General features: G+C 44.2%; 1 protein-coding gene across 14 annotated transcripts in view; it reads right to left on the reverse strand.

Moving 5' to 3' along the window:
- Window positions 1-26,548, reverse strand: part of LOC147304661 (triple functional domain protein) — an 82,768-nt gene that overhangs the window by 24,045 nt on the left and 32,175 nt on the right. For 13 of the 14 annotated variants that reach the window (XM_086281110.1, XM_086281108.1, XM_086281109.1 and 10 more), the window contains 18 exons: window positions 22,030-22,104; window positions 18,821-18,935; window positions 17,011-17,203; window positions 13,328-13,432; window positions 12,913-13,109; window positions 12,387-12,627; window positions 11,546-11,668; window positions 10,535-10,726; window positions 7,745-7,876; window positions 7,404-7,634; window positions 6,612-6,734; window positions 5,115-5,306; window positions 4,509-4,678; window positions 2,278-2,452; window positions 1,217-1,412; window positions 563-729; window positions 320-439; window positions 34-225 (listed from right to left, as the gene is read on the reverse strand). In XM_086281110.1, coding sequence (XP_086137236.1) covers window positions 34-225; window positions 320-439; window positions 563-729; window positions 1,217-1,412; window positions 2,278-2,452; window positions 4,509-4,678; window positions 5,115-5,306; window positions 6,612-6,734; window positions 7,404-7,634; window positions 7,745-7,876; window positions 10,535-10,726; window positions 11,546-11,668; window positions 12,387-12,627; window positions 12,913-13,109; window positions 13,328-13,432; window positions 17,011-17,203; window positions 18,821-18,935; window positions 22,030-22,104 — 2,939 coding nt within the window. Of the gene's footprint in view, window positions 1-33; window positions 226-319; window positions 440-562; window positions 730-1,216; window positions 1,413-2,277; window positions 2,453-4,508; window positions 4,679-5,114; window positions 5,307-6,611; window positions 6,735-7,403; window positions 7,635-7,744; window positions 7,877-10,534; window positions 10,727-11,545; window positions 11,669-12,386; window positions 12,628-12,912; window positions 13,110-13,327; window positions 13,433-17,010; window positions 17,204-18,314; window positions 18,415-18,820; window positions 18,936-22,029; window positions 22,105-26,548 lie in introns of those variants that run through there. The other variant, XM_086281118.1, reaches the window with a different exon arrangement.

Raw genomic sequence — 26,548 nt, forward strand, 5'->3', positions numbered from 1 at the left:
GAGGAGACGGTAAAGCTAACTCTTCTCTCATACCTGTTCAGAGGTCTTGTAGAAGGCGACAGAGGCATTGACAAGCTTGAGTCGGTCCTCCATCTTCAGCATGAGCTGTTGCCAGTGTGAAGCCACGCTCTCGGCACAGTCTCTGATCAGGTCCATGTCGTAGTGGTTGGCCTGAAGCAGAGCCTCCGCTTTCTGCTGAACCTGCAGGGCACTCTGGTGTGTTTTCTGCAGAAAGGGGAAAGATCAGGATTACAGTTAGTCAAAGAAGAGGAGAAATCTAGCTTCAAACGGGCTGATGGGATAACACAAACTCTGTTACCTCAATAGCATGCTGAAATTGTTCGTGTTCCCTCTGCAGCTGCTCAGCTTCCTGCAGGGAGCTGGCTGTTATCAGACCAGCGTTTAGCATCGACTCGCCATTACGAATCCAACCCAGAACCTGTAAGAGAGACAGAGAGAGCTTTTTCCTCACAGAACTTGCAGATTTCTTGGTATTCTGGCGTTTGAACCTGTTTAACCTGCAGATGGTGCCTTGCTGCAGGTATGTGACCAGGCATTTTACCTGCTTGACTTCTGCCTGCAGGTGTCTCAGCTGGACACACTGCTCCAGGTGTCTGCGGTGCTGCTCAGCTGCTAAATCGAGCTCTTGCTGCTTTTCATGAAGAAACTCCAGCAAGTCCTGAACCCGCGTGGCCATGTCCACATCCCGATCGCACAGCAGCTCCACACCTGGATGGAAGACGCGTAACCGTATAAGACTTGGTGTGGAGGAGCAAGTCAAATAACTTTCCCGACAGTCTTAATTATCAGTCACGTGTGCATCAATTCAAACTCATGTTTAATACACGTGGCATGGCGCAACCATTCCTTGTGCCGTTTTACAGAGCACCTATTAGCATGTGAGATCACAGGTGAGTTATTATGGTTAGTGAGTGGGTGCCTCTCATCACAAACGCTGACTGAATCTGACCCGCGACACCTACACAGCATCAATATTAAAACTAAGGTAGCCAACACAGAAATCTGTGCAGCAGCAGCCAACATGAGCTACATCCTGACTACACCCTCAGATGGAAGATGACAGAGGTCTGAGGGAGGCCACCGGGCGACAGTCAAACACCTCCACAGGTTTACTTTACAGCACTTAAGGGCAGATGAAGAACTGGTAATAAGAAAATGTCTAAAAAAAATAATGGAGTCTGAGGAGCGGACTCACCGGAGGCCTGGACTTCGTTGACATACTGCAGCAGCTCCTGGCCCTGGTGGATCACATCGAAGGTGAGGTTGTTCATGGTCAAGGCCTTGTCAGCGTGGTGCTGGAGCCTCTGCTCGGCCAGCGTCAGGTCCTCCGTGTCAAAGTCATTCATCTGACCTGTCAGCTCCTCGTTCCACGACTCCAGGTCAGAGATGATCTGAGGAGGGAAGAGATTGAATTTAAAGGAAGCGTAGTATAGAGTAGCTTTAGTGAGTCACGAGTCTGTGAGATTGCTGCACTAAGGCACAATGCTGCGTGGGTAGATGTTTTTCATACAAATTACACGCATTATTCTTCCAATATCATTAATTCTAAATGAAAAATACTTTTGCATTTAAACGTGTGAACAGCACATTTTCACTTATACATTATACAGAAGCACAGGCTGTTCGATTCTGTGTCCACACGCAACCGTCTTTGTACTTGAAGCACCCGTGACCTCATTTTCAGAGCTATCGAGGGATTATTGTTGCTTAGCTACAAAAAACGGTTTCTAGTGCTTCTGCATTCCTTCTTTGTGGACATCAGGTCTCTACAGTTTGCTTAAGACTGTTTAAACATTCTTATAATGGCAGATAACTGGGCTGTCACTGAGAACAGTTCAATTCTCCTCCACCCGTCTTGACAGTGTTTGATGTCCTAATTTCCTCCCCTTTCTTTGAATGTTTACCTCTTGAAAGCCTACTAGGAGTAAGCACTGACGCTCTTTTATGAACGGAGCAGTTTGTGTCACATTTCAGACCTTGCTTCTCAAATAAAATGACTGGGTTTGCATCAGCAGTTAGCAAAGGTAGTCTAACCTTGGAAAAAATACACAAACTATTCTAACGATCATTAGAATAGTCAATAATTTGTAATTAAGGGTACAGGGGAGGTATTCAAATGTCTGATGAGAGAGAAGTGACACTGATCAGTTGTAGCTGAACCATTTACAGCTAAAAGTGCAGTGAGTGAGGCTGAACTGAGAGTTTCTTTCGTATAAACAGCTTCCTGTGGAAACAAATCCACCTATGAGGACTCACATCAATGGCATCCCTCTCAAAGATGCGGAGCTGCAGGAAGAGCTCCAGTTTGATCTTCCTCTCCTGGAAGAGCTCCTCCATCTGTGCCTGGGCTTCATCCAGCTGCTGGAGGACGCTCTCGATGTGGTTGATGGAGCTGTTGTGGGGCGTCTTGTTGCTGGAGATGGCGGAGTCCCTGCAACACAAATGCACAAACGGCTATTAAACCATGTGATGAAGTGCTGACCATAAAAACAAGGGACGCAGAGCAGCTTTAAAGGGACACCGCAGCACAACAGGGAGAGCCATTGTGCCGATATACTGTCTTATATCAGGATTTGGTTCAGCCAAATCACAAGCAGCTGCCCCTTTATGTTTTCCTTCTTCTGATTGGCTGTCCCTCTTAAACAGGAGGGTTGAATGACTCCCGAGTGAGACTTCTGTGCCAGTTATGTTTGTAAGGGGACAATATTTGGGATGTCCGCTCACTTACACCACACAGAGCAGAAGAAACTGAGACGCTGTATTTGAGGAATTACATATTCAATGCACATATTAAAACTGTGGGCATGTTTAATAGGAGCACCCAGCATCGTGACAGACTCCCTCTGTCCTTCATTTTTGTGACAATATATTGAGTGTTTGAAATCCTGCAGCCTGTCAGCAATCTTAAATGGATTTCATTACTTAATGAGAAAGATTTCTAGTCCATAACACAGCACTGGAGCCAAAATAGCAACATATATTTTACTGTTTCACCACAAAGGAAAACTGAAGTCGTGCATTTAAGCCATCGAGCTGGGATCTTCATAAAGTAAGACAAAACATTAAACCTGCACAGAAGTGTTAATGCGAATATTAAATTGAATAAACAAATCAGACGACCCTCTGTGAGCAAGCACTTGGCAACAGTGGAAAGGAAAAACTCCCGTTTAACAGGAAGAAAAATCCGGCAGAACCAAAACCACAATCAGAGCCGTGACTGGTTGAGAGTGGGGGGAGGGAGACGGGACAAAAGAGAGATTAGAGGTGTCTGAACACATTGAGAGTGAAACTGGATCATGGGAAGCCCCCAGCAGCCTAGAACTATTACAGTGTAACTTGGGGGGGTTAGTGTCACCTGAAAAGCACAGACAGCATCTGTGTCCCGATCTCAAACTGGGAGCTGGTTCCACAAAATTACAGAAGCTCCTCATCTCTTTTTAAAGAGAAGGACTATTGCATATTTTCAGGGATTTTAGAGCTAGAAAAAATAATAATGAATACGTATTTATTACAAGAGGTGAATGAATTAATTAATAAATACAAATTAGTGGCAACTGTGGACCCAGTCCCAGCCTTTCACAGCTCTCACTCTCAACCAGATGCCAATCGTTCAAATTTATAAAGAATTAAAACGGCCTAAATCGCTCCGAAGCGCACATGTCGCGTGGGCAACGGGGTCTGCAAAGATGCATATATTTTTGTTTGAGAAGAGAGAGAGAAAATGAAGCAGCTCATACACATTCTGACTCATCAGTCTCACAGATACAACAGTTTTGGGGAGGCTAAATATGAGCAAGCAAAGAATCGGAGGTCAGGTGTGTTCTGATTGGCCGATCGCATTGGTTAATCTGTGCAGCGGGTGCACTCCTAGTCCTGCGCACACTCGTTAGCAGAAGGTGTGTGGAGTTACAGTTGCCTCCTGGGGAGAGTGTCACACCATTGGACACGCATTTTTAAAAGCAGTGTTATGTAAGACTTCACCGTGGAGCCAATACACCGTGGAGAGCGAGCAAAGAGAGAAAGAAAGAGGAAAAAACTGGGGGGGACTGGAACGTCCTCTGCATAAAAATAAAGCTGGATAATGAGGGTCAACTGAATCCTCTTCTCCAACACCTCCTCCTTGCCTCTCAGCTTTGTCGCTTTTCACGCACTGCCATTAACGTCTTCAAAATGACACATATTGAATATTTTGCGCTTTCGCCACAAATTTGAATTCCAAACTCATCCCCGGTTAAATTAACCTGCCAAAACTACAACTGAGAGAGACACGGGACGAGTACTATTACATAAGGAGACATGAGTTTTTTCTTCCCTCCTTGTCTTGACACGTTTTAATATCCCTGCATATACGTGGGCAGAACATGTGCACCATTATCTGTTACTAGTAGCTGAACGGATTTTAAGGATCGGTTGGATTGCATTACTTTTGCATCAGAACATCTTTGTTTTGAGAGTCCATACTCGAAATACAATCTCATTTGCACTACCTGAGCTGCTGGATGAGGTCCTCTCCCTCCTTGATGACGTTGACGGTGACCTGCAGCGTGGTCTGCTGCTGCTGGCCGAAGCGCTTGATCAGATCCTGGACGGCCTCCACAGACTCGGCATAAACGTCGTCCAGCAGCTCCTTCTGGAGCTCCTCCAGCCATGTCCACAACTAGAAGAAGGGTCAGATTTTTTAGAAATCTTATTCAGTTTGATTGCAGGTAAACTAGTCTAATGGTTTATCCACTGGGTTTCTGGTAAGTCTCATACACTGCATATACATGAGCCTGTGTGACACCTCTTTTTTGTTAACACTCGTGTTCTCACCCTGACCACAGGACAGGATCCGGCATACATTAATCACCTTTTTCTGTATTACAAATGGCGATTATCAGAACCTAAAGGGAGGACAGTATAGTTACTGACCGAGTCCTCTCACCAGTTTGAACAACGTTAATTGCGCTCTGACTAAGTCCATTAAACACAAAATATAAACATTTCACCTGGTAATTATTTCCCTCTTGCTCAGAGAGCCCTGTGAAAGCTCTCAACCACACACACACGCAGCCCACCATCCACTTCAACGTTATGTCATCCCTCCTGCCCACCTCTTTGACGTGCGTGTGGAAGGCGACAGACATGTCCAGCAGGACTTTGCGCTGCTCCACGCGGCGAACAAAGTCTTGGATCCTGTCTTCGAGCTGGTGGGCGGCCTGGTAGATCTCCTCTGGGTCGCACTCTCCTGTCTGGGCCAGCTGCTCGGCCGCCTCCAGCAGCTTGTCTGCATTGGTGTACGTATTCTACACCGAGGCCGGAGGTAAAGGGGGAGACGGATTAGCTGAAGAAGGCAGTGTAAAACAAGCGCAATGCAGTTCGAAGATGGGCAGAGAGAGAGAGAGAGAGAGAGAGATCGTACAGGCAGAGACAAAAATAAAAAACAGGATATGAAGACGTGTATACTGATTAAATCAGTGACAGCAGAGCTTCACAGAAATAGGTAGTGAAAGGAAACATACAGACAGCGGGTGAAGGGGATATACAAAGAAAGGTGCAGAAGCAAACGGAAACAAATGGCTGTGTTACGGTGGGACGTCAACAAGTTGTTGATATTTTTTGGTTAAAGTTAATGAGGCTGTCGGAGTATTCTACACTACTAGTGTGGAAATATAAAAGGATTACAGCTGTAACAAATGCAAAACATAGTATTTTTAAGTATATGCAAGTAATATTTTACATGCTTGCTGTATAAATATAGTATGCAGTAACTGAAGGTGTTAGATAAATATATGCAAGCAAAGAGTAGGAACACAGATGTAGCAGGTGCACACCACTTCTTAGTGTTTATATAAACAGATAAAAAAATAAAAATAAAAAACCAGTACAGTTAATACAACATCTCAACCATATATGGCAGTATAACCCAAACTGAAGAGTCACGGGGTAAGCTGACATTAAGACATTTTTACTGCAAACAGCTGCACATGCAGATGCAAGTCTGTGTGTGCAGCAGGTGTCTACACATTACTTTGGGTGAAATTGTTAAAAACCTACTAAGAGCTTATCTAGTTTGTAAAATTATTTTAATCAACTAAAATCAAGGCAAGAACCTGACCTTGGCCAAACACCTTCACAAAATGCTGGGAATGCATTAACTTTTACTTGGGACAAATACTGTTCATAAAAAACTATTTAGAAAATAGAGTTAAGCTAACACTGAAACTAATAAAACCAACAATGTCAAACAATAAAACCTAGAAACTAAGTCTTTATAAACAAAAACTAAAGTATCTCTGCTAGCTTGAATAGCTAATATTTTACATTAACAAATTAAAGCTAATAAGCTTTAGCATAGCCGAGATTTGCTAACCCTCACTGCACCTTTACTTTTTTTCCATTTTTTCCCCCAATGAGTCAGAGTGTCTTTCACTAATAGTGAAATGCCCAAAGATTGTAAATTAATATAATAACATGGAGACACAACAGAGTAGAAAACATTACAGTGGCAAAAGAAGAAGAAAAACAGCACACAGAAACAATACAAACACCAGCAATGCAGTGACTGGTGCACTGGTTTAAACCTGACAAAAGGCCAGGAATCAAGCTACCTGTGCCACTTCCTCAAAGTCTTCATGGCGTTTCTGGAGAGCTCTGGCTCGGTGGAGAGACTTTCCCACCCCTGTGTGTTTGCTGAGGAAGGCCTCGCCATGGTTTTCTATCCAGTCCAAAACCTGTGCAAAGACCACATTACCCACTGTGAAACGTATAACACCACAAGGGGGCGCTCTGACGTGGTATTACTGCCACAAGTGTTAATGATGAAACCTGTACATGAGTGCAAAGGAATGGCAGAAATAACCATGAGCGCGGTTAACAGGAGCCACAGCACGGAGTCTTTCTTTGCACACTCCCCTCTGTGCACTTTGTCCTTCTTAGGATGAACAGCATCTGCATGGCCATATGACCCAATTCAGTTGCCATAGCAATAGTTGCCATGTCAACACACTGAGGAATGCCTATGATTTTTGGACAGTGTGCAGCGGTATTGTCATGTTGGGACCATTTGATTACAGTATGCAAGCTTTTATTCTGCAGAAAGCCTTTTTATTTCAGGCCTTCATCCAGTGCTCCTATCCACAGCGACATGTGAGGACTGAACGTGCATCGTCCCAGCAAATAACTCAAGGACATGTCGATAGGAAACATGCCTGCGGTTGCAATCAAACCCTCTATTAAGTGTAGTATTCATCTAGCCATAAGCCTAGCCTGCTATTTTCAAATTAATGTCTAACCCTGGCAATTAAGCTCGGTCCTTGGAATTGCAGTGTGCTCGAACAAATGCGCGCATGCATGAAGGTATAAACAAAAATACACGCAGTAAACTGGAAACGTGTGCGTACCTGCTGGACGTCCTGCTGAAACACGCAGAGCTGCAGGCGCTGGTGCAGACGCACTTTACGGTGCTGCCAGATGTTTTCCAGCTGTCTCTGGTGATGCAGCACCTCGTGGATGATGTCCAGGACGTGGTGCACCGCCTTAGAGTAGTTTGCCGTTGCCGTCAGTGAATCGGCACTGCCTGGGGTCAAAGGTCGCTGCAGCTTGTCCAGCAGAGTTTTGCCATCTTGACTCACCTGAGGTTAGAAAATGTTTTGAACTCTATGTGAATCGGAAAGATAAATGCCACTAAAGCTAATTCTGCCCTCTGGACAGCAGACTAACTCCATCGTGTGTGTGAACTTGCCTCCGAGTAAGCAGCTGTGATGTGCTCGTACAGGCCTTGGTGATGGTGGATGGCATCTTCGAGGTCTTGTAACTCAGAAGGCAAGTCCACCTCGCCACATGCCTTACACCAGGAGTCCACATTACTCATGTACTGCAGCGAGAGGAGAAGCATAGTTCACATGACACACTGGTGGTTTATACAGTGGGGCAAAAAAGTATTTAGTCAGCCACCGATTGTGCAAGTTCCCCCACCTAAAATGATGACAGAGGTCAGTAATTTGCACCAGAGGTACACTTCAACTGTGAGAGACAGAATGTGAAAAAAAATCCATGAATCCACATGGTAGGATTTGTAAAGAATTTATTTGTAAATCAGGGTGGAAAATAAGTATTTGGTCAATAACAAAAATACAACTCAATACTTTGTAACATAACCTTTGTTGGCAATAACAGAGGTCAAACGTTTACTATAGGTCTTTACCAGGTTTGCACACACAGTAGCTGGTATTTTGGCCCATTCCTCCATGCAGATCTTCTCGAGAGCAGTGATGTTTTGGGGCTGTCGCCGAGCAACACGGACTTTCAACTCCCGCCACAGATTTTCTATGGGGTTGAGGTCTGGAGACTGGCTAGGCCACTCCAGGACTTTCAAATGCTTCTTACGGAGCCACTCCTTTGTTGCCCGGGCGGTGTGTTTTGGATCATTGTCATGTTGGAAGACCCAGCCTCTTTTCATCTTCAAAGTTCTCACTGATGGAAGGAGGTTTTGGCTCAAAATCTCACGATACATGGCCCCATTCATTCTGTCCTTAACACGGATCAGTCGTCCTGTCCCCTTGGCAGAAAAACAGCCCCATAGCATGATGTTTCCACCCCCATGCTTCACAGTAGGTATGGTGTTCTTGGGATGCAACTCAGTATTCTTCTTCCTCCAAACACGACGAGTTGAGTTTATACCAAAAAGTTCTACTTTGGTTTCATCTGACCACATGACATTCTCCCAATCCTCTGCTGTATCATCCATGTGCTCTCTGGCAAACTTCAGACGGGCCTGGACATGCACTGGCTTCAGCAGCGGAACACGTCTGGCACTGCGGGATTTGATTCCCTGCCGTTGTAGTGTGTTACTGATGGTGACCTTTGTTACTGTGGTCCCAGCTCTCTGCAGGTCATTCACCAGGTCCCCCCGTGTGGTTCTGGGATCTTTGCTCACCGTTCTCATGATCATTTTGACCCCACGGGATGAGATCTTGCGTGGAGCCCCAGATCGAGGGAGATTATCAGTGGTCTTGTATGTCTTCCATTTTCTGATGATTGCTCCCACAGTTGATTTTTTCACACCAAGCTGCTTGCCTATTGTAGATTCACTCTTCCCAGTCTGGTGCAGGTCTACAATACTTTTCCTGGTGTCCTTCGAAAGCTCTTTGGTCTTGGCCATGGCGGAGTTTGGAGTCTGACTGTTTGAGGCTGTGGACAGGTGTCTTTTATACAGATGATGAGTTCAAACAGGTGCCATTCATACAGGTAACGAGTGGGGGACAGAAAAGCTTCTTACAGAAGACGTTACAGGTCCGTGAGAGCCAGAGATTTTCCTTGTTTGAGGTGACCAAATACTTATTTTCCACCCTGATTTACGAATAAATTCTTTACAAATCCTACCATGTGGATTCATGGATTTTTTTTTTCACATTCTGTCTCTCACAGTTGAAGTGTACCTCTGGTGCAAATTACTGACCTCTGTCATCATTTTAAGTGGGGGAACTTGCACAATCGGTGGCTGACTAAATACTTTTTTGCCCCACTGTACATCTGTGCGCTCTTCCCAGGGGTCAGAAACAGCAGAGCATAGAAAGACATCGCCTGGGTGTAAACCTGCAGAAATCATCTTTTGCCCATGAGATCTATTAGAAGAATTATCTATAGCTGAACCTGCTGTTCATTGGCCTGTGGTGACTTCCTAGAAGCTTCCTGTACCCCCCTGTAGGAGTGATGGGTGAAAACATAACAATCATTAAGATTGACCTCTGGGAAATATCTCCATCTTAATGATTTGCCTTTTAAACACCTCTCACATCATAATTGGAATCACATACAGAAGAGAAGCTTGTTTTAAGTCTTTGTTCGCTTCATGTATGTGTGGAGTGGAAAAACCTCTGGGAACAAAATGCCCTTTTCTATTTCATCTTACAAACATGAAAGGCTGGTCTGATGACGGCAGCATTCCAGGTCGGAAAAGTCGCACCGCCCATGTTCCCTGGCTGTTATTCTGCTTGTGTACTTTTTAAGGCCATGAATCATTCCATAGTGGCCAGACTAATGAGCTCGGGCAAAAATACCAGCAGACACACACACACACACACACACACACACACACACACACACACGTAAATGAAATGTATGTGCTAGTGTTTATTCAATTAAGCCAAATGGGTACTTTACTATCCAAAAAGTGTGCACGTGTGTATTCATTTGCATTCATTACAAAAGGTCAACACCTCGGCTACCTGAACAGCACATCAGCACGAGGTTTACCGATTGGTTCCCACTGAACCAGTGTTCAAGGACTAGTTAAGACTTTTGAGAAACAAGCTACTTATCATAAGAGCTAAAAATTGATAGGGTTGAGCTTAATTACTAAAGTGAGGGTACAGGATCTATTCTTTTTTGACATTTCCATTCATTTATAAAGAAAACAATTAAAGCATGAGTCCAGCATTTTTCAAATCACAACATTAAAGGCTCAAACGATAAATTCTAACAGATTCAGTCCATGAACATTTCTTGCCATTTACCAAACCGTCACACTCACCTGGTCACATTTCTGATGGAAACTGGCTGACATCTCTAACAGCGTGCTACGTTCATCCAATGCGGCGGCGAACGCCTTCCACTCCTGCTCCAACTGACTTGAGATCTGCTTGATCTGCTGGGAAGCGTAGTGACCCGACTCCAGCAGCCGGTTCCCCACGGACATGATCCGGTTGATGTTGACGTACACATTCTGTACAGGACGATGAGGAAGAAAGGTGCGAAATGGCAGAATATTTTCAATCACTAATTCATAAAGAAGCAAAAACTTGGTCTAACATCCGAGGCCACAGGTACGTGCAGACGAGAGAGGAACTGAGAGGAGGAACCAAAAGAAGGTTTAAAGCGGTATATTATTGTGAGAATGGGTCGTTCTGCACATTGAGCATGTTTACTTCAGGTACTCAGGTATATTTTTAAGGTAAAGCTTCCACGATTACTCAATTTACATTATAACATCGGTATTAGGTCACACGGCTGCACATTACCCAGAAAATAATGCACATATTTTTGTGTTTTTATTTCTGAAATACCAATAAATAGTTTTTTTGTTTAAAAAAAGTATTTTTTTCCATATGCAAAAAAAGACAAAAAAGTGCCTTAGACGTGAAAACACGGTTAATACATCATCGTTTAATAAGTGAATAGGCCAGAGAAAATGGCAAACTGAGGAGCTTAAGACACTATTGGTCTGCTACTGTTTCTTTCTCATTCGTGAGCAGAAACCCTCAGCGGCTGGATTGATTCCTCGTCTCAGCAGTTTCATAATGGTTATGTAAGGCGGACTGTGGATAGAGAATAGGATTACTTAATACCTGGTTGTGTTGCTCCTAACATGGAGAAAATGTGCAAGCGCACGGAAGCGCAGGCTGCTCTAAACAAACACTCAAACCCAGCAGTAGAGCTTGACACTAAGTGCAATAACTATATTATTATACAGTGTAGGGCACCGACTTGAGTCCAAGTGGGAAGAAAAGCATTATCTCCTGCTGCGAATCAGTGTGTGTCTCACCATGCAGTTCATGGCGAAGTGGCTGTGCTGGGTTTGCAGCTCCACAGCATGGGGGTGGTTGTTGCCGATCTCTGTGTAGCCTGCCAGGAACAAACCCTTGTTGTGCATGATCCAGTCGAACATCTGAAGCATGACGACAAATACACACACAGAGAAAAAATATCAATAAAAAAAATGAAAGCACAGACACACAAGGGTTGGGTTCATTACTAACTCCTGCAGATTGTTGCAAGAACAGGCACAAACAGCTGGGACTGAGCCGTGTGGGCAAACCTGAGCGTGTTTGCTCACTGCTGCAGTGTTCGAACATCTATCCAGGCCAGCATACAGAGAAATGGACTGCCTCTATTAAGAGCATCCTCTCTGGCTCTCTTAGAGAACAACTTGTGGCCTATGGTGTCCTAGCAACAAGCTCCTACTACTGCAGTGTATCCAAGACTGCAGCTCGCTCTGTGTTGCTGCAACCTGCTATTTTATTCTACTCACTCCAACACAGATCTGTGCATTTCTCTCCCTGTCTCTTCTTATTTTGTGACGCAGCTGTCATCGCCCGAGCCGTCTGTGTGGCAGCCAGAGTAGGTGGCGGTGCACCCGAGTGAGCTAGCCTCCATCTTCCCGCCTCTCACGGTGGAGGAGGGCAAACCTGTTTAGTGTTTAAGATCCCGAGGGCTCGACTACAGTACACGAGGTCTTCGCAAACAGCATCAGTCGATGCTTCTCAGTGTGTGTAATTGCATTTTTTTTTTAATATGTATATTGGCATTTGTGTGCCCTGCAGTGATCACCAGCTCTGGTTATAGATTATCACTACATCACAGCTCACAGAGAACCAGCCACAGACCTTCTCTGCATCCTGCTCGAACAGGCGCAGCTGGAAACACTGATCCAGTTGGAGCTTGCGGACGTGCCACGCCTGGTGGAGGTGCTGCCGGGTGGAGTGCAGCTTGTCCAGCAGCTGGGTGATGCGCGGCACCAGGCCTTGGGTGTCCGCGTTGCACACTCCACTGCCGCTACTGCTGCTGCCGCCGCTGCTGCCATTGCGATTGGAGAAAGACTCGCTGCTCTGAATGCGCTGGAGCAATCTGGAAACAGATTTGATGTTTGCATTAACATCAAAGACTTTTTGCTACTGTTTCAGTCAAGCTAGCCTCCGTTGTTAACTGATAACCCCAAAAAGGAGAAAAAAAGGGGGGGGAAAGAGCACTGCCCAAACTCTTGATCACGCTCCAACCTGTTGCCCTGTCCATCTTTCATACAAATGATCTGGATTCACATACACAACCAGAACTAAGACTTAAAAACAGGCATTTCTGATACATTATATATGATATATAGAAAGATGCAAAACCACTGTTTTGTTTTTTTACCTTTGCCCTTCAGTGTCCAGTTCCTCTATAGGAGCTTTAATGACTTTCTTCTTCAGTGTGGCGTGCTCTTCTATCATCCGTCTGGCTCCTTCCAGGTCTTGGGGAAAGTCTTTCCTTGACACGGTTTCCTGCATCTCTTCTAGTCGAGCCAGCATTTGGGTAGCATGGCCAGAGAAATCCTCAAATGCTACACGCACCTGGACGGAAACACCAGCAAACAAAAAAAAACACTGAGTTATGGTGACCCACTTATGGGCAGTTTGGTTGACTGTCTTAAGAAGGAAACAATCAGATCAGAAAGAAGAATAATCCTGTGTCCACTTGTGTCTTAATCATCCGATTTGGACATCACTGGGGATTTGGGGGATCTTGGCACAGACAGTCTGAAGTGACAGGACGGCTGAGCTGATCGTACCTCTATCCACTCTTCGTGGTTGTAGTCCAGGCTGCCGTCAAAGTCTGCTGTCAGCTGAGAGGGGTCCACCACTTTCGTCAAGCCTTCGAGTGACACCATGGTGGTCTAGTGGAGCGAGAAGCAAAGAACGAGGGTTTAAAGGAGGGAGTTCAGGTGGACACTTGAGTGGTAAATGCTTCTAATCTTTCACCTTCTGCCGTGTTTCGTTGCTGAAAAGTACGATTTTTATTTACTCACAGAAAAGACAATGCGGAGATCGCGGAGCTTCTGCTGAAGGTCACATAGAGATGTGACCTTCAGCAGAAGCTCCGCGATTAATAACATTGAGATGCTGCTAATTTAAGAACACTTCTCCCCCATCTACCAAAGAGATCCTCCCCAAACCAAAATGTTGTCTTTGAGACTTCAAAACTCAGAACTAAACCTTTAACAGCCTGCCGCAACGTTTCTTTGCCTCCTTGATGTTAGACTTAAGTGAATTTCAAATCCCCAGCATGATATCAATTTCAGTGATACGCCGAGGAAAAGTCTCCCTGTGTTGCCTGTGTTTCCACCTCCGCACAAAACACCCCCACACACATGGCCAGAGATGGATGGAGTCGGAGCGATCGCTTGGATAGGCTTTGTGTAGGCCAAACAATGCAGAGATGCACTGTTGTCCTTGGGTAAAAAAGCACAGCGGCTCTTGCCAGGGAAAAATACTTATGCTGCCGCGTTCGCTATTGTACCGATTTGTACTCTGCTGAATGGAGCGATAGTCGGCCAGGGACGTTTGGGTAGCATTTTATGCTTGTGCTGAACTGTGCCATTTATCAACAATCGAACGGAAAAAAGAGAGATTGCGACCGGCTCTCTGAGCTTTGCTTTCTTTGTGTATGAACTGATGACAAAAAGGGAGGAACATGTCCTACTTCTGGTTTCTATTGCACAAAGCGAGAGAAAAATCCTTGATGCACACACTGAATGCTGGACGCTCACACACATACGCAACTGTAGTCCTAGCAACAGCCCTATATCAATTTTGCATGAAGAGTGCAAGATGAAAACTTCTGAAATCTTAATAAAACATAAAGCATGGACAGGGGGGATGAAGCCTGCACATGAATGCACATGCACGCTATCCAATCAATGCTTGTGCGGCATGACAGACCGGTGCATGGATAACTATAACGTTCCCTGTGGCTATTCTTCCTATCAAAAGATCAATATGATATAATGAGACTACAGTGAGGTCGTGTTCATACACGTGTGAGCAATCACAGTAAATTTTCACACTCGTGCGTTCTCCTATGTAGCTATAATCAGAAGCTAGAGGGGAAAATTTCCACTCCGTATCAGAAAAACGCACTGCATAAAAAACCAATAAAGACAACACAGGAGCTTATGCCAACCCAAGTTTCACCACAACAAATGAGAGCTGATGATCATCGTAGTAAGCAAGGCTGGCTAATGACAGATCAAACAGGGGGAGGGGAATTGTTATTCCGCTCTCATCAGAAGACATTTACTACACAGGCTTGTAATCAGATGAAGTCGAGAGCTCCGCTGGTGCACATTTCAGTGTCGAGTTGATGACGACGAAATGGTCAGAGGGTAAAAAATAAGCCTGTTCGTGTGAACGCATCACTTAATTAGCTGTGAAAATGCCTTCTATCACTTGACTGACAGCATAACGAATACTCGTCCTCGTGATCTGCAGCGAGCCGTTTTTGGGTTCGATGTGATGAAATGTTTTTCCCTATGGCAGACAGCTGGCTGGTGGTGTACGCACCCAAAGCAGCGGGGAGAGGAAAATAATGAAATGTGCTGACAATGAGCAGCTCAGGGGTGTGGAGGGAGGGGCGGCGGCAGAGCGGTTGTTATCACAGCTCAGCTGACAGCAAATTGGAGGGAGGTGAGGGTGGGGGCTTTTTAAAATGCTTTTGTGACGAGTTCCTTTAAAATGCCAAATGTAAAACTGATACGCTTGACAACAGGCAGCTGTGAGATATATATGCTCACATATCAACTGCAACAGTTCCCTTAAATCAGGGATGTCAAACTCATTTTACATTGTGGGAAACGTACCGCCCACTCTGAGCTTCAGTGGGCCGGGCTGGTGTAAAGAAGTTATTTTAACATAAAAAGAAGGGCAAAATAACACATCTCTATGGCAGAAAACAGGAACTTTCTTACTTTTAATTGTTTACAACTTATTAACTTTGGTCTAGTATGAATGGTGATGGGGGAGGTCCTTATCAGCAGAAAAAAGCAACAAAATACAGTTAAAAGTCCAAAATTGATGCCCTCCTTCACACTTCCCAAAGTCAACCAGTGAGCCGGACTGGAGTCTTTGGCGATCTGGTCCGATTCTGGTCCCGCTCCCCTGAGCTTTATGTTTAACGCCCTCGTCCTAAACCTTCCTTGCTTTAAAGACCGATATAAATCGTTAGATAATAATTTTTAATCCTTCTGAGGATTAAGGTGATGTACACTGGATGAAAAAGGTACTTTCGGCATGTAGATGGATACTTTCATTTATCCGAGCTCAGAATCGGCAGTAGGAGTTCACCGGGCAAGGTCTGTGTCTCCAACCGTGGATCTTTTGGATGTAAGGTAAACGTTTAACCACTATGCTGTGGACACAACGATGACGACATAGAAACATCTGTTTATTTCACAGTGTTGCAAAACTGTGTACACCAGTGTTTATTTCATCATTTGGATGGATTGTTTTCCACTTTAAAATGCAAAATTTTAAATGTAGAACAAGTCCTTTGTATGTAGTCATTATATTATTTGACAGAAAATGTACTATACTGTTACTTTTAGCACAATCGGGGTATGAGATTTTGGTCATCCAGCCCTGCCACCTACTAAACCCTCTCGCTCTTATTTTGAAAGCTCAGTCTCTGCTAAACATCCAACACCTGCCGACAGTCAAACAGACTCAAACTCCACCAGCTTGGACTGCAGCTGGTGACGCCAGTCCTTGTTCTTTTGGGGCCACTTTAACCAGAACCTGCAGCAGGTGGAGGTCTGCTCCGTGCGCCGCTACGCCAAGCTCACCGACCGAGGCTGCACAGCAGAACGAGCATTAGCAGCTGCAGTCCAAGAAGGCGAGACTCCCTGGAGAGGCAGCTGATTATTGCGAATGTTATTGCTTATCGCATAACGTTTATTAGAGGGAGGGAAAAAAATGTAATGAAATTCTGGACAAATTCTGAGTGAGAATTTAGTTGACGGCAATATTGTTTCCCCCTGTTATTTATTATTCCCCTTTGCACCAGGGAAATAAAATAAATCTTCATTTAAAAAACAAAAAGAAAAAACAAATTAACCCGTTTTAAAGTCTTTAAGCTCTTGATTGATAAACTAGAGCAAAACTGATGCCACACACTCGATAACTACCATCTTGTTAGGTGATTTCAGTCAACATGGCTGATATCTGCTCATATTTGGATGATAAAGCGCCGCATCACCAGTGTGAATAGTACAACCCCTCCACAAACAGAGTCCGAGTCTTTAAATCTAACAGTGTTAAGATCACTGATTAATCTGGCAGTGCGAAACAAACCAGAACCTGTTATTTCAATGAAAATCACTGTCTGTTGCTTCTATTCACTCAACAGCTTCCAAAGCTATTTTTGAGTAAGACATCAAAATATTCTATCACTGCCTCGAACACTGGCTCAACATCCTACCTCGAATTCAAACTTGGAGCTGCCGAAGTTGGTCCTCTGCTTCTGCCAGAAGTTGTCCGGTTTGATGATGAGCGCGACGTGGATGCAGGACGGGAACGACTCCTGCAGGATCTTCAGCAGAGGCTTGATGCTGTCCCACTTGGAGCCACGCATGTCAACAATGACCGTGAAGCCATGTTTACACACCTCCTCGCTGGGATGGACAGAGGATGGAGGTCGGCGGGAGTGGGAGGAATTAAAGAGAAGAGATGGGGGGGGTGGGCATGGGGTGGGTGGGGGGAAGGGGGCCAAGAGAGATTGGTGAGAGTTTAATCCAGAGAGAGAGAGATGACAGTCGTGGGAAAGGATGAAAGAGGGATGATGGAGAGGAAAGGACAGATGGAAGAAGGAAGAATAGAGAAGAAGAGGAAAGAGAACCAAAACAAACAGTGAGATGACGCATTTTCTATACTGTGAGAAGCCTACGCAGCAAATCCCACACACACACCCACGCACCCCTATGCACACACAGTCACACACACACACCCACACGTACGCAGAAACCTGCGACGAATGAATCACAAACGCATATATGCATACATATATATGTATATATATAAAAATACAGTTCAGTCCGTTTGTGCATCAGCAGCCTCTTCCCCCTGTGGTGCTCTGCTCTGACCATCATCATCTTTATTATCGCTGCACAAGCTTGCATACACGCACTGAAGCTGAAACCTGTCACAGTTATCTGACATGCCACAACAAACAGAATTTGTCTTTAGGATTCAGAATATTTTGCAGCTCATCTGCCATCTGTCCGTTTCCATGTCATTCCAACCACAACTACTTTATTCAATCCACAAACTCAGATCGCTGCGTTCCCTTCTAGTATGTCATCGTGTTGTTTAAAAAAATAATAATAGAAAATACATCACTTTAAAATCTTTCCATCACTGCATCCCTAAATACCTCCATGCTTTCCCAAGCCTCTCTCCCTCCCTCTCTCGGTGGAACAGCTTGTCGCTACACACACAGTGTGCAGCGATGTGCAGATGTTCCCTTTCACAAACACAGGGATGCCAAAAACCCCAAAGTTAAGAAAGATGTGCAAGATGTGACACGATGACGTGAGGTTTTCAAAGCCCGAAATTCAACTTGGAGTCTAATTTAAAAAAAGCAAAAAAAAAAGCAAACATAATGTTATGGAGGTGAGTGTAGATGAAGAGGGTGGATGCTTTTGAGAGATACGCAAGGAGGAGAAGAAGAAGCAGCATGCCGGGTCAAAAAAGGAAGGAGAAGGAGGCGGATGAGCGACGCTTTACCTGGGAGGTGAGGAGCTGCTCGCCTACAGGAACTGCTGCTGCACTGCCTCGGCTACTGCGACACTTTGTTTTGCTTTCATACACTCGCTCGCTCGCTCCCTCCCTCACACACACCTCCTCACACATGCGCTCTCCATCTCTGTCAGCTTTAATCCTTCCACCCTCTGCCCATCTCAGCAGCCTCCTCTCTCTCTCTGTTTAAACCTCTTTCCTGTTTTTCCCTCTCCATTTCTTTTTCTGTTGCATGTCGCCTCTGTTAGCTCCAGGCTTCTCTTCTCTGTCTCAGCATCTCACCATCTTTAGAAGCGATTTCTGGCAGCCGAGAAGCTGCAGCAAGATAACTGCTCCTGAATTATTACGCTCTCCGTTCCTATCACATGCTCATCTCAGCCCTCTCACGTGTTCGCTTATAGAGCTTTGAGCACTTGCTGTGGGAGTTCATGTCATTCTGAGGCACTGCCACACACACCCACCCACACAAAATCACATGCAATGAAATAAGTAACCTGGGGATGCCGGCGAGGTAAGCGATCAGTCTCCTCAGGTCGTCTGTTCGTATTCTGTCGTGGTTGCTGCGTGATGGGAACGTTAACACAGGACCACCACGTCTGTCTCTGCCACCTGAGGTGATGCAGACACACACACACAGATAAAAATTGGAGTAAGAACAAGTGTGTATGTGGAGTTTTGCAGGTTTAGTGGTATCATTTGCACCACTGGAGCATAACAGAGATGATCGTAGGCAGTTGGTTAACCAAAAAATGAGCGACAGGCTAGATAAATGTGTGACCCCGAGGCCGCTGAACCGAATGCTTAAAAAAAAAGAAAAAAAAAAACAGAAGTTTTTGGGTTTTTTTTTTTTGTTTTTTTTTTTTTTTTTAAAAGGACAGGAGATAATTTAGACTGAAAGTGTTTTATCGTTGTCTCTCTGTGCAGTCGAGCTGTGAAAAATGAAGTGGACCTGCTTGCAATGGGCTCGTGGCCACGCTACAGGCTGTTTGAGACTGCACGGCGGCACGGCAGCACTCACGTTAGCTGATGAGCAGCGCGTGCAGCAGTTCTTCACTGTAGTAGTGGTGGTGTGCTTACATTCACTAATTAAGAATAAACACAAAACACAGCTGGTGATGACAATGAAGTTAAGCTTTCATTTATGAGCAAAAAAGGGAAAGACTATCTTAACAGGATGAAGGTCACAGACGATAAGTGGACCTTTTATCTTTGACAGAGTCCTGTGCAGACCCTCAGTTCATCCACTGTCTGAAACAAAACATACAGAAATAACCCCTGACGCCCCTCTCTATGACCTCCATTACTCCTGATGAGCTACTAAACACATTTTGTTTTGTAAATGATCGTCACCATTAGGGCCAGAAAGGAGGAGAAAGCTTTACTTTGTGTTAAGTGAATCATGACACTGCGTTTCAAAACAAAGTTTCTTCAATTATCTGCACGATGGCTGAACAGACTGATTTCAGTCTATGTGCAGGCAGGAGGAAACTGTTTCTTCAAATATGAAGATTCCTTTGATTTTCAGTAAACAGAAAGGATGAGAGTGCGATGGCCAAGTGCAAACACCATCCAGGGCAGAAATGACTGAATTATACTGCTAACACAACATCTGTGCAGAGAGCCGAGAAGAACTCAGAGTGAAGTTAAAGATGAGCTCAGCTCAACACAGAGGCAGCGATGAGCAGTCCGGCTTGTAGCTTACATTTCTACCTGCACCTTTTTCTACAGTGCGATCACCGTGACGACTGCTCTAAAGCCTCTCTGGGCTGGTTCTCAACGCTGCTTTGTTTTATTGGCTTTGTGTTCGTAATTAATCGCTAGAAGAAAGATCTTGTGTGAGCACGTGTTAGTATAATGATTTATTTTAGGGTGTGAGACTGTAGCCTAAGCTTGGTAATTATGTGACAAAGCATTTCAGGCCATGCTGCTGAGTAATGTGAAAACAATGTAACGTCTATTATATCAAATCACTTTTTCCTGGCAACGTTTAAGTAAGGCAATGCACTGCTTTAGAAACAAAGTAGCGAGTCGTTTGTGACACACCATTTTTGTGCACGGCCCAACATTGCTTGTAAATGGCTACATGGTAGCATTTAAATGTGCAGTGTTCAGGTTCTTAGTTAGTCGCCCCTTCTGAGTCACATCTTCTAAACATCAAGATGGTAACGCTGGTGGCTACATCCATCTTCTATGTACAGTCTATTCGCATAGCCATAGCTACGTGCCTGACCTCACCTGATGTCACAGAGCCCAATGTTAAAAAAACAAAACAACTACTGTCTGAATTGAAGCATGTAGAGCAGTCTGAAAGGGTTTTGTTTAGACTGAGCATTTTCTGAATATTATTAAAGCCATATCTAATATTAACACTGCACTATAACAGAATACGACACAACAAGGAGAAGCAGAGTCTGTTCCTTTAAAAGAACAGAAAAGATAAAGAAATAAATCAAACATGTATATATGATTGGCTCTCTCCAAACAGCAAGCAAGCCAAATGCATACATTTTGTTATGCAGAAACTGTGCACTGTTTTTTTGTACATGGTGTTTGAATTCTGCAGTGTTTGTTTGTGATATTTTGTGGTCTTTTAAAGGATTTTTCAGACCTTTTATCTTCTCTGCAGTCATATTTTGTGCTGTAATAATATTTTGCTCCTAGTTTCTGGCCACTTGCAGAAGAAGAAGGCTGCTTCGCTCACGTGGGAACTCATAAACACAGGCCCTCTCTGCTCAGCCCGCAAATTAGTGAGTTCAGTCGGGTTGCTGGGCGCCTGTAGGCTTGACCCTGCCGCTCAGAGGAGAAAATCAAACGCTCACGTGGCAACAGACAAACATGAGAGAGGGCGAACATGGCCGATTTATTAAGGGGCCAAATTGGGGATAATAGGCTTAGCTTATTTACCCTGCTTTTCACTAGCGGTCCCTCCTCTACCTTCATTTCAAAGCCAATTATTCCACCAGTGTCCACTATGGGAAGCTGGCAGTAAGTCATCTCCATGGCAACGCTGCCCTGACTCTCCTTCTCTCAATTTCGCTGTTTGTCAGAGTCCTTTTCCTCGTCATTGTGTTTCTAACTGTGACCTTCTCTGCCAGCGCACGACGCACACACCGATTTCACTTTGTTATTCCATTTGGCTCTTTGGAGATCTGAGTGCTTGCATTTGCACGAATACGCACAAACGTAACAGTAACACACACGCACTCAAAAAAAAAATGCTTTTGTGTGTTGTGCAAATAATCCTGCTGGATGTTCTTGGCAATCCGCATCTCCAGCTCAGCCTCCTGTGAGTTTTCTCTGGCACCACTCGAGTGTGTGAGTGCGAGTGTGTGTCGGACGTGGTTGCTGTAGCTCTCTACGCTAACTGTCCTGCTGATGACGGTCAAACAACAGATATCTGTGTGCATGTCAGCGTGTGTGCTGTGTGTCAACTGGGTGTACATGCGTGTGCTTAAAGACAGGTCAAGAGCCAAGTGTCTGGGCCTCAGCCTGACCCCTGCACAGCTTGTTACTGTGTGCGTGTCTGTGCGCAAGAAAAAGAGGAAGTCAAAAGTACAGCTTACTACCTAGCAACTGTCTGTGTGTGTGTGTATACAAACTAAGTAGTACAAAGTATACATCAGGCTCTATTAGCTTTATTTGCCATGATCAGACAGCAGGGGGTGGTACATTTTTGAGACCAGACAAACACACATAACCTTACCTGACAGAAAGGCAACCTTCTCTTTGAGGATGGGAAGCACCTCCATCGCTCTCATCTCCTCATTTCTCCTGAAACCTGTGAAGAGACGAGGAAAGAAAACATGGGGTTTGAATACAAGAACGAAATTTAAAAAAAAAAAAAAAGCTTTTCCCTTTTTCCCCGTTCTTGTGCAGTTGAAGAGCCCAGATTATTTGGGACAGAGCAGATTTTGTCTAGTTGTAATCTGGTGATCTGCAGCTTTTAAAACTCAGCGTGTTCAGTCCCAGTTTTGGATTGCTTGCATCAAGAGGAAAAAGTCTGTAAGATTCCCGCTCTCACGCTCACACATACACACAATGAGACAGCGGTCAGAAACAGTAATGGTGAGACTGTGAGGCCAGACGCAGAGCTGCTAAAGCTCTTAGTGTAGCAGAGGTGAAACGGGGTAAAGAAACATTAAATGTCACAGGCCACTTTAGCTCCCATCAGCTAGAGTAATAATAAAATGTCGCATTTATTGAAAAAGACTCTGAGTAGCTGGTGAATTTTCACATCTACCAAACATTGAGTGGTGGAAACGCTTGGACTATGAAGATTAAACATAAAGGAACCTTTAACTAAACTTTGCTCTGCAGTGTAGCGATTAACATATTCACCTGACATGTAAAAATAAGAGCTTCCCAGTTAGAGAGCACAGCAGACACACATACACAGTTCGTCCCACCCCTGGGTAAGAGAGTCACTGAAAGCATATGTACTGTGTTCACAGTGAAAGCAACGTGGCGACCACAGCGGAGCATCCACAGGCGACCAGAGACAAACTTTTCTCAACTTCCAGGTGAGCGACTGATGCAACGACCAATGAGAATGGCGAATACGGTTCGCATAAAAGTTTTGAATGTTTTACTCATTTATATACAGGCTTTGCAAATAACGGCTCACATACCAGGGCAGAGCTATTACCATGATGGTTACCACGTGGTGACACGGACTTTGATCCTGTTTTTCCAGAGAGTTGTTTTATAACAACTCTAATTATTCAATTCAATAAGAATATCTTCTATGTCCACGTCACTCTGTAATCACTGCAACTTTGATTGCAAGCAGATTGTGTTGGAGGTAACGAAAATGAACAAGCGGCACTCTGAAAGCGCGAGGCAGCTGGGCAGCATTTACTTTTAAGGGATTAGTGTTGGAATTTTTACATATTCGTTTTGCTTTCTTTGTCCTTTGTAAATGTACAGGTAAGATAGTCCAGCACAGAAGCTCAGACACAGCTATACAGAGGGTGATGTTGCAACTGATTAAAGCTGTTATAGCTCAAGATTCCTGTCTAACTTAAGAATTATAAAGTAGTGTGCTGTGTTTTTATTGGACAGTCATAATGGCACCAAGCGGACCAATCATAGTCGTCACAGTCTACACTGTACTATATATCAACAGATGACTATAACACATGAAGTCTACGGATTGCCAAATTGACTGCATTTTATTCACCTTGCAGGACTATAAAAGTCAGCACCAAAGTGCACAGCAGTCTATCAAATATCTATAAATGTCAACCTCATTGTGGTTTTAGGGGTCGTCAGGTCATTACGACTGACCTTCTAGAAAAGGTGGCTGACAAAATGTTGGAATGGCAGGCAAGAGACAAACACTGTTAACCATAAAGCCACAAAACAAATGATTCTGCTACATAAGTAACAAAGCCTGCCTCCTTATTAGCCCAACACAACTGTGTGTTTTAATACCACAAGCACTTCTGTCTCTGCGACTGCAACCCATAAATCCCGGGCAACTCCAACTGACTGTCAGCAACGAATGTAGAAAGCATCTCGACTTTCCTAATTCCCCTTCCTCTATCTGAGGAAAACATGATGATTTCTAAATGGCACGGTTATTGAAGGCCATCGAGCTGTCAGCCACAAAACATGAATATAAATAAAGTTACCTTCACCGCTTCCTCTCTTAGTCTCCCAATGACTGACATTTTCCTATAAATAGTACTTGCTTGTATTCACTGATGAATCACACAATGGTGGCTGACCCTTTGGTTTCCTCATGAAAGCATAAACTTTCTCTTCATCGCGGCTTCTCCGATACTGCCGGAAAAACTCCTCTGGTGTAGACCATAACGACTGATGTGTTTTACATACTGGTTTGTCTAGAATAGATAATGAGAATAAACTGGAGAGAAACCCTACAGTGATAATGTGGGCTGTAAACTGTCGCCATGGAAATGTCAAGCTGAACCTCATGGGTGTGACGGTGTCAAACAAGAGACACCTTGCCGGAAGAGAGTGAACAGCTGGACGGGGATAGTCAATAAGAGCAAACCTTTTCAAGCAACTCCTGTAAACACAGAAATCCCTGAAGTGATTAAACCCACGGCCTTAAAACACACACACAAACACACACAGGCAGAATAAGCCCCAATTTTGTCCTTCAGACAGAGCAGAGGTCTAGTTTATATGACTGATGGCCCAGACGAGTTATATTTCCCATGTGAATCTTTTTCTCTTATTCTCTCCTTGACATTCTGTGTCCCACTGACGTTTGCCTCCTTTTTATTGTCAACCTGGGTGTCAGAGTCATGCCGAATTTATTTTACCGAGTTAAACCTTCAGTGTGTGTAATGGTGTACATCTATCCCCTTATGGGCGATTCCAGAAATATAACTCCACAGCATGGCAGCAGGTAGGTGTTTGGCAGTAATATGCACTGTAAACACAGTGTATGGATTAGCACAAAGATAATACAGTGCTGTGCAAAAATCTTGAGCCACTCTCCACTCTTACATTTTGCTAGGAAAGTGGGAAATAGGTACACAGAGTTATTGTAACATGACTGATGGTGCTCCTTTGTGTGTTATCCTGTCCAGGTAAGCTTCTACTGCCCTGGCAGTGTGTTTGGGATCATTATCAGGGTAAAGAATGAAGCTGCTGCCAATCAGATGCAACCAGATATTATCGCAAGGTGGATTAAAATCTGATGGTACTTTTCTGCATCCATACTTCCATCAATTTTGACAAGATTTCCAACACCACTGGCTGAAAACCACTGTTCAGCCAAGTTCTTTTCCAATTCTGTATACCTTCTCCCTGTTTCCCTTCCTTAAGAATAGCTTCTTGAATAGCTTCCTAATCCAGAATTGTATTCAACATACTCCTCCTCGCATACAAGGTCTTGAACAATCTTATCTTAATGACCTTATAATACCGCATCACCCCATTACACTACTTCACTCTCGGACTGCGGGCTTACTCTGTGTTCCTAGAGTATTTAAAAGAAGAAAGCTGGAGGCAGAGCCTTCAGCCTCTTCTGTGGAACTGGCTTCCAGCTTGGGTTTGGGAGACAGACACTATCTCTACTTTTAAAATCAGGCTTAAAACTTTCCTTTTTGCTAAAGTATATAGTTAGGTTTAGATCAGGTGACCTTGAATCCTCCCTTAGTGCAATAGGTATAGGCCCAGCAGCCTTTACCTATTGCAGCATAACTGAGTATTTCTTTTTCAGTCACATTTCTCACTCACTCTGTGTTAACTGACCTCTGCATTGAATCTTTACTTCTTATCAATCACTGGCTCTCTTCCACAGCGTGTCTTTTATCCTGTCTAACCAGCCGCCCCTCCCTGAGCCTGGTTGTGCTGGAGGTTTCTTCCTTTTAAAAGGGAGTTTTTCCTTCCTACTGTTGCCAAAGTGCTTGCTCATAGGGGTCATATGATTGTTGGGTTTTGCTCTGCATGTATTGAAGGCTCTACCTTACAATATAAAGCACCTTGAGGCGACTGTTGTTGTGATTTGATGCTGTATAAATAAAACTGAACTGAATTGACAGCCACCCTTCCACTGTGATCATTTCTGATGAGGTTTCAGTGAATAAAAGATGGGTCAACTGAAGGGCCACATGGTTTTCCCAGGACCTGGATATTCCCACTTCTGTTACCCTCCATTTTTCCAGGCCCTGCAGGACACACTCCACACCATGCCGAGATTTGCCAAGTTTTAGGAACTCTTTGGGAATCACCACGTTGGTGCAAAAATGTGATTTCATTATTTATCATAGATTCAGTTAAAAAAAACAACAAAAAAAACAAAACCGGCTGCTAATAATAAACTGCCTAAAGATACGAACTCCAGATATCGACAGACTAAAGTGAGAAAGCAGCCGATGTCCAAGAAAACCTTAAAGCCTTGTTCAAACCCACTTTAAATAAAGCAAAACAAAGACTGGCTTCTTGGAAGGAAAATATAAAGAAATAATGGATTTTTTCACGTACACTACCTCCATGACAGAAAATGTAACAAGCAGTTACTGTATTTAGCTCATTATTGTGCAGTAAGTGTGTAGACACACACCATTGGTATTATTTCCATAGTTCTGGCAATTTTAAGTCTTGTCTCCTTCTGAGAGTTCAGTTACATTAATCATTTTCCAAGATTTATCAGCTCCAAATCCAGCTCAGCTTCGTGATGACAGAGCTAACGTAAATAATAACACTACCCGCTGCAGAGGAAATTGAACGCAGTACTACAAATT

This window comes from Aulonocara sp. 'chitande type north' Nkhata Bay, linkage group LG22 (genome assembly GCF_057382095.1).
Source record: "Aulonocara sp. 'chitande type north' Nkhata Bay isolate Kocher_YH1m ecotype deep benthic linkage group LG22, A_spYH_male_GT1.1, whole genome shotgun sequence".
In the NCBI taxonomy this organism is placed as follows: Eukaryota; Metazoa; Chordata; class Actinopteri; order Cichliformes; family Cichlidae; genus Aulonocara; species Aulonocara sp. 'chitande type north' Nkhata Bay.